This window comes from Lycium ferocissimum, chromosome 10, assembly GCF_029784015.1.
Source record: "Lycium ferocissimum isolate CSIRO_LF1 chromosome 10, AGI_CSIRO_Lferr_CH_V1, whole genome shotgun sequence".
NCBI lineage: Eukaryota > Viridiplantae > Streptophyta > Magnoliopsida > Solanales > Solanaceae > Lycium > Lycium ferocissimum.
In genome coordinates, this window is record NC_081351.1 from 36,853,003 (window position 1) to 36,865,609 (window position 12,607).

Consider the following 12,607-nt stretch of genomic DNA (forward strand, 5'->3'; position numbering starts at 1 on the left):
ATGGTCACTTGAACTTTGGTGGCTTGAACATCCTTCAGAAGAAGAGTATGGTGACGGGACGTCCTGAAATCGTTGTTCCCTCCCAATTTTGTGAAGAATGTGTTGTTGGCAAACAACATCGTTCTCATTTCCCCAAAGGTAAGTCCTGGAGATCCAAAAGGGTACTGGGGCTGGTATACTTGGATATTTGTGGGCCAATAAATTCGATTTCTAATGGAGGTAAAAAATATTCTATAACCTTTATTGATGATTATTCCAGGAAGACTTAGGTGTATACTCTGCTGGAAAAATGAGAGGCTTTTAATGTCTTTAAAAGCTTCAAAGCTCGTGTGGAGAATGAGACTGGAAGGACCATTAAGAGCATTCAGATAGATCGCAAAGGAATATTGCTCTAAGGTATTTCATGAATTTTGTGAGACTCATGGCATTCGAAAAGAGCTCACAGCAGCATATACACCGCAACAAAACGGTGTGGCGGAGAGGAAGAACAGAACCATTGGTTCGTACCTTGCTGACTCGAGGAAGAGTTCCACAACAATTTTGGCTGGAAGCAGTGAATTGGAGCATCCACATCCTGAACAGAAGTCCCACTTTTGCTCTTCGAGATGCGACACCTGAGGAAGCTTGGAGCGGAAGGAAACCTGTTGTAGACCACTTCAAAATTTATGGGTGCATTGCTCATGCACATGTTCTTGATGCAAAAAGAAAGAAGCTTGATGATAGAGGCGAGAAATATGTTTTTCTTGGTGTTAGCGAGGCATCCAAGGCGTACAAGCTTTTCAATCCATTGACAAAGAAGGTTGTGACCAGCCGAGATGTTATTTTTGATGAAGATATCACTTGGGATTGGAATATACAGCAGTCTACTCCAATCTTATTTGATAATGAAGCCGAAACAGTAGCTACAATACCTAAAAATTCAGAGAATTCCACTCCTACGGCTGCTGAAATTCTACCAACTGCTGAAACTTTACCAACTGCTGAATCCTTACCAACAACCTTAGAAGAAACTGAAGCAACAAATAAGTCTCTTCGTTGTGCTCGAAAAGGGCCTGCATGGATGTTGGACTATGAGGTAACGGGAATATATATGAAAGATGATGCATTTTCTCACCTTGCATTGTTTACAGATTGCGACCCGACAAGCTTTGAAAATGACATCAAGGAAGTGCAACGGAAGAAGGCGGTGGATGCTGCAATTGAAGCTATTGAAAGGAATGAAACTTGAGAGCTTGTTGATCTTCCTAAGGGGCACAAAACAATTGGTGTAAAGTGAGTCTATAAGAAAAAGCTGAAGGAAAATGGTGAAATTGAGAAGTATAAAGCGCGACTGGTAGCTAAGGGGTACAAACAGGAATATGGAATTGACTACACATAAGTATTTGCTCCAGTTGTGAGACACGATATAATCAAATAGGTGATTAGTTTGGCGGCACAAAATTCTTGGTCTATTTTCCAACTAGACGTCAAGTCGGCATTTTTGTACGGGCACTTGGAAGAACAGGTATTTGTAGAACAACCTCCTAGTTATATTAAAGTTGGAAATGAGCATAAGGTGTACAAGTTGAAAAAGCTCTTTATGGACTAAAACAAGCTCCGCGAGCTTGGTATAGTCGCATTGAGGCTTAGTTTCTAAAAGTTGGTTTCTGGAAATGTCCATATGAACACTCTCTTTTTGTTAAAATTGGAGAATCTGGTAAAATGCTCATTGTGTGTTTATATGTTGATGATCTTATATTTATTGGGAATGATAGTGCCATGTTTTCTGATTTCAAGAAGTCTATGATGGATGAGTTCGAGATGTCCCATCTTGGTAAGATGCATTATTTTCTTTGTTTAGAAGTAGTGCAATCTGATGATGGCATATTTGTTTCCCAAAAGAAGTATGTGCGGGAAATTTTAGACAGGTTCAAGATGCAGAATTACAATCTCGCCAACATTCCAGTTGAGTTTGGCCTGAAACTAAACAAAGCTGGAAAAGGAGAAATGGTAGACAGCATACTCTACAAGCAAATTGTAGGTAGCTTGATGTATCTTACTGCTACAAGGCCCGACATCATGTACGTTGTAAGTCTCATAAGCAGATATATGGAGAGCCCTACTGAAATTCACCTGCTAGCTGCCAAGAGAATCCTTCGCTACTCATAAGGAACTAAGGATTTTGTTTTGTTCTACAAAAGGGGTGATAATTTCCTATTTAATTGGTTTTACTGACAGTGATTATACAAGAGATGAAGACGATGGAAGAAGCACTTCTGGTTATGTTTTCATGCTATGCACGGGGGCTGTCTCGTGGTCTTCTAAGAAGCAATCAATAGTGACTTTGTCAAGTACTGAAGCTGAATTTGTTGCTTGTCAAGCTGTTTGGTTAAGGAGAATGCTTGAAGAACTGAAATTCAAACAAGTAACAGCAACTACAATTTTTTGTGACAACAACTCTGCCATCAAGTTGTCAAAGAATCCGATGCTACATGGAAGAAGCAAGCATATTGACGTGAAGTACTATTTCTTGCGAGATCTAAACAATGAAGGGACAATAGAGCTAAAGTATTGTCGAAGCGAAGACCAGCTGGCGGATATTTTTACTAAACCTCTCAAGTTACGTTCTTTTCAAAATCTGAGAAGTTTCAGGGACTTTGCACCATGGTAGAACTCAAGAATATGAAGATAAACTGAAGCTTTGAAAGCTTTTAGTTTAAGGGAGCGTGTTAGTAAATAAAATTCCTATCTTTTAGGTTTGTCCTAGTCTTTAGAAACTGTAGTTTAACGTGGTTTGTTATCTAGTTTTTAACATTTCCGGGTAATTCCTAAATTTTAGCTTAAGTTTGCTATGGTTTTCCCTTATAGAAAAGACTGCAGTCGCAGCTTTGTAAGGTATGATCAGTCAAATAATTCTAGTTTACAGTCTCCTTCTGCTCTATTTTCACTTGTCTTCTCCATCAAGGGAACACATTTTTTTTGTTGTTGGTACAACTCTGGGAGACTCTAGTAAGAAGCTAAAGCTTTGTAGTTTGGATGAAATACAGGGAAGAGAGGAGGGCTATTTATACATACAGTAGGGAGCGTACCTGGTTCGGTTTGTGATGAAGTTGCTAAGAAATCAAGGTGGAAAAGTAACTTTAAAAGAAGCGCGTAGTCATTTTCATTAACTGGAGCTAGCTGCTACGCAACACAAGAAAGAGGAAATCTTCACTGCTTGACTTATGGGTTACAACTCTCCCGGCTCATCATTGACTTGACAGAAGAATAGAGAAAAACAAACCAATGCAGATATGCATGCTAGCTTGTTTCAAAAGAAAGATACCCCATCAAAACTATCACCAATAATTCGGGAAGTTGAAAATTACAGTGTTGCATGACAGCTAACAAGTTGCCTGATTTACTTGGAAATTTTCGTTATTCTCCTTAAAATTCTTTTTTATGGAGGAATAGTATCCACATAGATATTTCCGTTTAGTGTTTTATTCAGCCCATTTGCTTGTAAAATGTAAAGTACAAATGCAAGGTAGGATATTAGACATAAGAAGTTCCTTTTCTCAAACTAAAAGGAATATGTTCCTTGAACTATGGTATTTTGAGGCATGGTGCGAACTAAGTTTGGTTAACTTCAGTCTCCTTCTCACTTAAACATTGTATATGAATGAGATGCTATAGACATATTAGAGTTGAGCCCCTGTAGTACATAAGATGACTCTTGACACGATCTAGCCATCATATATCATAATAAGTAGAGTTAGTACATCAAAATTTCCTAAATTATCATTATTTTATGAATTTCATACTTAAACTATTAGGTGTTTCATACTTAAACTATCAGATGTTTATAGAACCCTCATGAATTGCATTATTATGATATTAAAATACCATTGAAATGTCATGTAACGATGAAAGCAATAATTTCAATCTCTGCAAAACGCGTGAAAGTTAAAAATTTTGCCCAGATAAAATGCCCATCTACTAATTAGTCCTAATGGTTTATTACTCTATAAACTATATTTTTGTTATAAATTCTTAATTTCCTATACCTCTCTCTTGAGGAATTCATCTCTTTTCTTCATCTTGTTCATCGTTGACGATCAACAGCTAATTAGCTTTTTCTTCACTTGGTTCATCTGTTGAGACTAACCCTTTCATAGTAAAATTTAAGTGGGCGAATCTGTGAAGTCGACGACCTTTGGCAAGAACGCGTGAAAAAGAACACTTCAGGTTTATACCAATAATTGAAGTTGAGGCAAAAGATAGATAAAAAGTTAAGGTTGGTCTTTGTTTCAGTGTTTCGTTCGTTTGTTTGTTTTTTTTTTTTTTTAAATTTTAAAAAGTAGGAGCTCAACTTAGCGTAGTGGAAATTAATTTCAGGTGACATAAAAAAAGAAGTTAATTCCACATGTACTGGCATGCATGTTAATTAAAAGGAATTTTTGGAGGGTAAAACCCACACATCATTTTCTTCAAGGGGTATTTTATGAGAATAATATAGTATATGAGAATTTTATGAATACTTAATAATTTAGATATGAAACTCATTTAATGGAACAATTTGCAACTTAGATTATCGTATCAAAATTCCTTGGATATTCTCTCCATTTTCCAAGGACCATAGCGCATGTGTTAGAATTAATACTAAGATTTAATTGACTAAAACAAGGCCCTAACCATAGTTCATATGATTAATAACTTATCCATTAATATATTAGAATATTTTCTCTCTCTACCTATTTTACTTTTCCTAAAAGTAAAATATCTTTTCTAATTTACCCGATTATCTTTTGCCACTTAATTTTTTTTCCCAATAGACCCATTATTCAATTGGTGATATTTTTCATTTTTTCAATTGTGATGCTTACTAATTCACATAATATAAACCCCATTATTCAATTGATAATTGTATATTTACGAAAAAAAGTTATCTATATTATGAAAAATATCACCATTAAAAAGTTTTTGATCGAAAAAAAAAGATGGAATATTAAAATAGGAAGAGAGAGAAAATATTTTAATATATTTATGGATAAGTTATTAATTATATGAACTATGATTAGCCCTTGTTTTAGTCAATTAAATCTTAGTTATTTTTCTCCAATCTAAGGTAGACTTTTAAAATGGAGAGAAGGAAATCTGATATGTTCTCAATCCTATTATCGGTGGATCTCCAAGGACCTGATTTTCTTTTTTCTTCTCACTTGTTTTGTTTGACGGGCCAAATATACCTCTTGATAAATGATAGTTAAGGGCCTGTTTGGCCATGAGATTTTTTCAATTTTTTTCCACTTTATTTGATATCAGCATTTGGTCATTGAAATTTCAAATATATTAAAAAAACACTTAAAATTTTGTTTTCACCTTTTCTTTTTTTTTTTCTTTTTTCACTTTCAAGCACATTCAACCAATTCAAATATTCTTTGTAAAAATTGTAACCAAACACAACACATCATTTTCTTCAAGGAAGTATTTTAATATGAGAATTTTCTGGACACCTACTAGTTCAAATGTAGAGCAGTCCGATGCAGTTTAGTTATGTACGGAATTTGGGAAGAATCCGATCACAAGAGTATTGTACATAGCCTACCATGCATTTTTGCAAGAGAATTTCTACGGCTTGTAGATATGAAATTCGTAAAATGGGAACAATTTACAACTTAGTTTATTGGTGGATCTCCAAACACCTGACTATCTTTTCTCTTCTCTCTTTTTTGGTTTGCCGGGCCAAATTATACACTTGTTATATGATATTCTCCATTAAGAAAATTTACTACTCCGTAGTTAGAAAAGGGGTTATTCAATAGAGAGGAGGAGAACGAATGTCATAATGAAACAGAGCAAGCACTTATAACTGTTCTCTTTTTGGGATATTTTTCTTTTAGGCACATTGTTAAATGGTTCTAAGGGTTACGTTTTATCAAACAAATTACTACTATTAATGAGCAAAAATTGCTGAAAGTAATGAGAATAAGGAGAATTGGACAATGATTGATTTTGAAAGCAAACCGAAGCAATTTGCTCTTTAATTTTAAACCTCAAACAAATGAACGAATCAAAAATTACAGTATTCACTATACTGGATTAGCTTCTTCTTCGTGTACAACTACAAAACCCAACTAGTTTCCTGCTATTCATTTTCTAGACTAGAGTTGAACAAGAAGATGTAGATGGATCATACAAAGCAGGAACCAAGTATTTCCTTCCATTTGTACCATGTGCATTGTAGCTTGCACCTGTAGTTTTGTCTACCAATAAATCACCTGCATAGCCAGGGTAAGCACCCTTAGCATAAACACCAGGGCAGGCAGATGCAGCTTCCAAAGGCGCATCTGCTTCGCCCTGATAGTAACCATTTCCAAATGGGTTCGTGGCGGTTCCAGCCAATAAGCTAGCCAAGTTGATCACCATACCATCAACACCCACATCGTTGTTTGGTGCACCCAATGGTGGGCTTTGTGGTCCGTAAATGGGCTGGTGGAATGGCCAGGCGCAGTAACCAGCACATTGGGTTTCTGAGTTACCAACCCAAATATAAGCAAATTTGTAAGTTTTGCCCTTAATAATAGCACCTTTGGAAGACCCATGGGTTCCACACCGATTGACACAGAACCCATCAACGGCAACATCTGAGGCGGTCAAAACAATGTTAATAGCATCTTTTTGTTCACCCTTTGATGCTAATTGAACGATTTGTTTTTGTGTCAATGATTTTCCTTGGGAATAATTTTCAAGGAGTACTTGTTTGCCTAAAGAGAGGGAAAGGGTGTTCTTGGAATTGGCGAGATGGTAGTATTTTTCTGTGGTTTTCCACCATTCGGCTACTGAAGGATGGGTTTTAGATGGAGTTGGAGAAGAAAGGGAAGTGATAAAATCGGATACAATGGCCCTTTGGGATGGCTTGAATTTGCCATACCATATTAAATTGACAGAGATTTTGCCAGAAAGAAGTGGACCTTTGTGGTACTGCAAGAGCTGATCTTGGACTAAAGCATTGAGCTTTCTTGAAGCAAAGCACACACTAAAGAAAGAAATTACAAGAAAGAGTTTCAAAATCAAATGGGCAGCCATTGCTGGTTTCTATAAAAAAAATTAAGAGTACTAGAGTAGAGGAAGAGAGGAGCTGTGGAGTGAGATGAGATGGTTGTGAGGAATGGTGGTATTTATACAGAACAGTGAGAGAGTAATTGGGTGGTGAGATTTTTATTTAAATGTTCCTTTAAAATGTTCTATATAAAAAGCATTAAAACGAGTCATGGAGGAACTTACTGAGAATGTGACATTTTGCTAAAATCAAACGCATTACACTTTAAGGTGAGGGTAAGTGGATAACAAAAAAAAAAAAAAGCGTTACAGCTTAGTTACAGCATTTGCTTCGGGTCCACAAAGTCTATTGAGAGCTCTAATGTGGGGCCTGAAGGATAATAATTGAATAACAGCAGTGACTAAAAAAGCAAAGGGTATATTGGAAATTTAGAAGGTACAGACTACAGAATTTGAGACGTTGAGGCTTTAATGAGAAAAAAGAAAAAGAAAAAGGGTATTGCACAGGCTGGATAACAAGAGGCAGTTATGGGGAAGTGTGTGTGTGGAAATATGACAAGAGGAAAGAGTCTAGCTGGCCAAAAAAGGAGTATTGAGAAATGTGACTGAGCATTCTTGTTTAAAATATATGCCATTCGTTTTTATTCCGTAGTAATATTTCCTCCGTTTCAATTTATGTGAACTCATTTAACTGGACATAATATTTAAGAAAGAGTAAAGGCTTTTGAAACTTGTGGTTCAAAATAAGTCTTGAATATTTGTGTGACTGTAAATCATTTCATAAAGTGAATCTGTTTCTAAATTAGAAAAAAGATTATTCATTTTGATACGAATTAAAAAGAAAATAGGTTTACATAAATTGAAACAGAGGAGTACGATGTTTTATTTTTAATGGTTGTTAGTTTATTTTCCTAGCCCTTAATTAATTTCAAAAAACTTGAGAAAAGCATCCGAGGTGGCTGTGGCTACTGGCTAGTTAATAAGTGGACACAACAAAAGTCTCGTGAGATATATGGCTGCAGCATACTAAGAAGAGAGAGCTGTGAAATTGAATAATCCAGCTGGATCTAGCTATCACGTGACAACTGTAATTTCCATTTTAAATTGCTTTTATCCACTTCTTCTTTTTATGCTTTAGGCTCTTTCGCTTTAGCAGTGCTCTTTTTTGCATTTATGCGTTTCAAAAAAACAGATCAAGACACAAAAAAATTGTAAAACCACAGCATAGCAAAATAGTGGAGCATAGATGAGAATTAACTTCAAATATCTAGTATTCTCTATGAAGTTACCATTGTAAATATGATGTGCTTCCTCTTTTAGACCCTTCATAGTGAGATACAAGGACGGACTACTACGGAAATTTACTGGGAAGTGAGAACGGTCCTATTCTTTTAGTCAAATGTTAGTATTAAGGACGTCTCTTAATAGTAAACATACTTTAAGCGGGTCAAGTTAAAGAACTGGGTCGGATTTAGGATGATTTTGGAACTAAATAAATCTAAATATTAATTTTAATTTTTTAAATATTTATTTTTCTAAAAACTTACGGTTAACACGTTATGATCATAGAAGATAATTAGACAAAGTTGAGTGATTTGTTGACTAATTACTATAAATTGAGTGACCATTTAACTCCTTCATAAAATATGAAGATTCACCTTTTTAGTTAAAATATCAATTTTACAGTTATAGATTTATTTTTATAAAATAAACACACAAAATCAAACTCTAGAAAAAATTCAAGAAAATATTTTACTTGAATAAATTCAAGAAAAATGCATTGACGTACAAAAATTATTATCCACAAGTTACTCATCGAATTACAAAATGCTGTTAAGTTAATTATAAAATGTAGATTGTATGTTCTCAAGGAAGCCATTCTCTAATCCCAGAATAAAGTAACGGGGTTAGAATATTATAATGTGCATATATATGTGAAATGGATAAACTAGGTTAATTTTTCTGCACTAAGTCAGTATCCAGAAATGTGCGCATCCAATGAACTCCATAAATCAAGAATGCTAAACTTATTTAATTTTAAATTTTCACACTGACCAATTCTTGGTTGTCCGGTACATTGCACACTATATGTCAGCTTACACTCCCGTCACACTAGGATATATCGCGCGTACAGTAATTAATTATTTAAATTACTAATATAATTTTATAATTAGCCACTTGAGCAAGTACAGCTTGCATTGTATTAGATCAATGGTTTACAAAATGCGTTGTTGAAATGAGATAAAAGCTAAATACTCTACTAGATGATAATGGGACAGTCACGGATAAAATAGTGCAATATCCTTGCACTACGTCTTAACAATTATATGTACAAATATTTTTGATAAATAGTTGTGAACCAAAGATTCAAAAACATGGGAAAACTATAGACATTCTCAAAAGTGTCATGTGCAGCGTTTGACATATTTTAATCAATTTCCAAGAGATGATGTTCGTGGGACTTTTTTTTTTTTTTTGCCACAAATTCTTAGAAAGAAATATTGCTGACTCATACTGGTATTTAGAACAATAGAGTTATGGAAGATTTGCCAAAATTTGCCAAAATTTTTTCTAAGGCTTTACTTTCAACTTATTTTTTGTGATTGAACGAGCCGTTAATTATGAGGAAGGAGGTATACGGGGGGATATTTGCATCGCAAATATTTGATCATATAATTCTTGAAACTACTTCATGTATGGACATGTGAATAAAATATTTATGTACATGAATTCACGAGCCAGAATTAATAATAACAAGAATTTTATACTAAAGATTCAAAAATCAAAAGGATAGTATTATGCGTCTACTTGCAATGCCCTAAAACCCCGGTAACCGTGACTAGGAGCTAAAGGATCAGCGTGTCTCACGGATGCCTTTTGTTTTTAATCATTAAAAAAAAATTCCAGCTGTGGATAACACTATCCTAATACTAAAATGCCATTGTTTCATTTTTCGTGAACATTGCATACCTCATACTTAGCTAACTAACTAGTTTTTTTTTAAGTTTTTGGCTGCAAAGACTAGGGAGCCTTTGAGAATCCTTAGTTCTATACAAAGAATAATCATAAAACACTTAAAAGGACCCAAAAAATAAGGTTAGCCAAAAACTATAGAAAATTAAAAAGTCTACGAGGAACGTACTTTTAATTAGAACTTAATTAATTACTACGGCTGCTTGCTTATGATATCCAGCAGCATCTTAGCTGTAAATGGTCCAAGAATTTAGGAACTTTTTGTCTATATCTACATAAAAGAACTTCTGGAGAACTCTATACGAATAGAACTACGGTGAGCAACTGTGTGTTTCATTATCCGTAGTATATTCTATCCTCATATAGACTATTCCCTTGCAAGTGCTTTAGTTTGCGCCCCTATTGTATTGTTAGGAGCCGTTTGGACATGGTTTGAAATCATGATGATTTGAAATTGAAGTTTTGTTTGGACATGCAATTTGAATTTCTTAAGTTATATTTTTTCTTATAGACATAAAAACCCACAAGTTGTGAATACCATCAAAACTTTTCCAATTCTTATACAATCTTACCAAATGAGCAAGTCATAGTTCATAACAAAATTAAGACGCTACTAGAAAGCCTTTCTAAAAAATATAACATCAATTGATCAAACTTTAGTTCAATAAAATGATAAATTGAACATGAGTTGTAGTGTAACTACTCTTTAATATAATTCTCTCACATGGTTGGTAAGTGCAAATTTGTTATAAATATACTACCAACTTGTAGATCTTTTAATATTTGATATAAATGGTTGGTAAACATGGTTGATAAATATATCTACCAACTTATGGATCTATTTTTACAAAATATAAATTTATGGGTCAATTTTTACATTTAAAAATTTTGAAATCATGATTTGGAATCCCAAATCATGCCTTTTTGGATGCTTTGGGATTTCATCTCATGAGATGAAATTTTGAGAAATCGCATGTCCAAACGCTGATTTCGCATGTCCAAACGCCTGCTTAGGATGCTTAGCTAGCGTTTGGCCATAGTTTTTGTGGAACTTGAAAAAATGAGCTTTTGAAGTTATGTTGAAAAATAATTTTTGGAACTTGAAGTTGTGATTGGACAAGTATTTTACTTTAAAAAAAATTAAAATTTGTGAGTGGAAGAAAAGTTTCACCCAAAAACTGATTTGGAACTTGGAATTTTTTCTTCAGAATCTTTCAAAAAGCTGATCAAAATTCATGCACAAACAATGTTTTCGATTTTATTTTTGAAAAAAACATCCAAGATATATGGCCAGACAGGAGCTAGTCTTTTTCGAGACGTATAACTTATAAGAGCTATTTGGCCACTTGATTAAAAATAAATAATAAGCATCAAATGCTGCAAAATATTTTTAGATATTTAAGTTGAATATACAAATAAATAGTAGTGTTTGGATAGATATGTTAAAACCTATAACAAGTAGTCAGTGTGAGCACTTCTTAATTTTTATTTAAAAGATTAAAATGTCCTTAAAATTATTTACCAAAAATTATAGATTTAAAATTACTTTTACGTGAAATGGACGAATGATGAAACAGTATGAAAAGAGACTCAGAAATTTTGCTTTGAAAAGAATATTTTGAGGATTATAAAAAATATTGGCAATTAAATTGTAAAACGTTTTACATGACTAAAATTATTTATAAGCTCAAAATTCATAAGTTGGGGATAATTAACTTATCCCCAACTTAGGATGGCTTGTAAAGACACAATTTTTAAGTATCTCTGATGTGTATCAAACGGGTATATACGTGCTTATAAATGGGCCAAACCAAAATCTCTTCGTAGTATTTCAGCTAAGCACATGAACCGACCTTCTATTGTCAACCGAATTGAATTTTTTTTTCTACACTACCTAATTGAATTAAATACAAAAAAATGTCAGTTTGAATGGCGGAGAGAATATATACAGTTCATGCATGCATTCAAGTATAGAGGGATCCAAGGTGGGAATATCGTTTACTTTGCCTCACTCCTTACCTACCAAGCATTGTATCTCTGCAATGTCAAGCTAGTCTCTTCTTCATTTTTTAATACGCAAGTTGCTTCTTCTTAGCACTAGTGTGAACCGGACACTACGTTTGTCCGAGTCATCCAAATATTTACCATATTTAAATTTTCCAAATATGGTAGGATTTCTTCCAATATTTGAATTTTCCTGTAATTGAAGGAAGGGTAAAACATTTATTGTATAGACACTTTTGTACATGACTAATCCTTTTATTGGGCTAAAAGGTTTTGTACATTTATAAATTGAGCATTTTTCCTTCTCATTTTACAACATCCACAATGTACGACTATATACTTTCTTTTTAATCATTTAAGTTATTAATTTCACTTGTTGCGAATGGTTAATTACCTGCAATTATTATTTAAATGACTAGATATGTAACTCAACTTTACATTCATATTGTATAAAAATTAAACAGTAACTAAAATATATCCATCCAAGGATCTTGAGTGATATAATCAATTATCTTGCATTCATGATCAGCACTTCACAGTGCGATGAGTTGTTACTGTTAGAAGTCAAATTCTGGTTCTTATGAGTTGTTACTGTTAGAAGTCAAATTCT

General features: G+C 33.9%; 1 protein-coding gene across 1 annotated transcript; it reads right to left on the reverse strand.

Moving 5' to 3' along the window:
* Nucleotides 1-5,967: 5,967 nt before the first annotated feature.
* On the reverse strand, nt 5,968-7,147 carry LOC132033705 (protein PHOSPHATE-INDUCED 1-like). The gene has a single exon (XM_059423755.1). It carries the CDS (start codon nt 7,045-7,047, stop codon nt 6,118-6,120), a length of 930 nt encoding a protein of 309 aa, XP_059279738.1. The 5' UTR covers nt 7,048-7,147; the 3' UTR covers nt 5,968-6,117.
* Nucleotides 7,148-12,607: the final 5,460 nt, after the last annotated feature.

Excerpts from the sequence above, each read along its gene's own strand:
- LOC132033705 (XM_059423755.1), bottom strand. The coding sequence starts at position 7,047 with ATGGCTGCCCATTTGATTTTGAAACTCTTTCTTGTAATTTCTTTCTTT.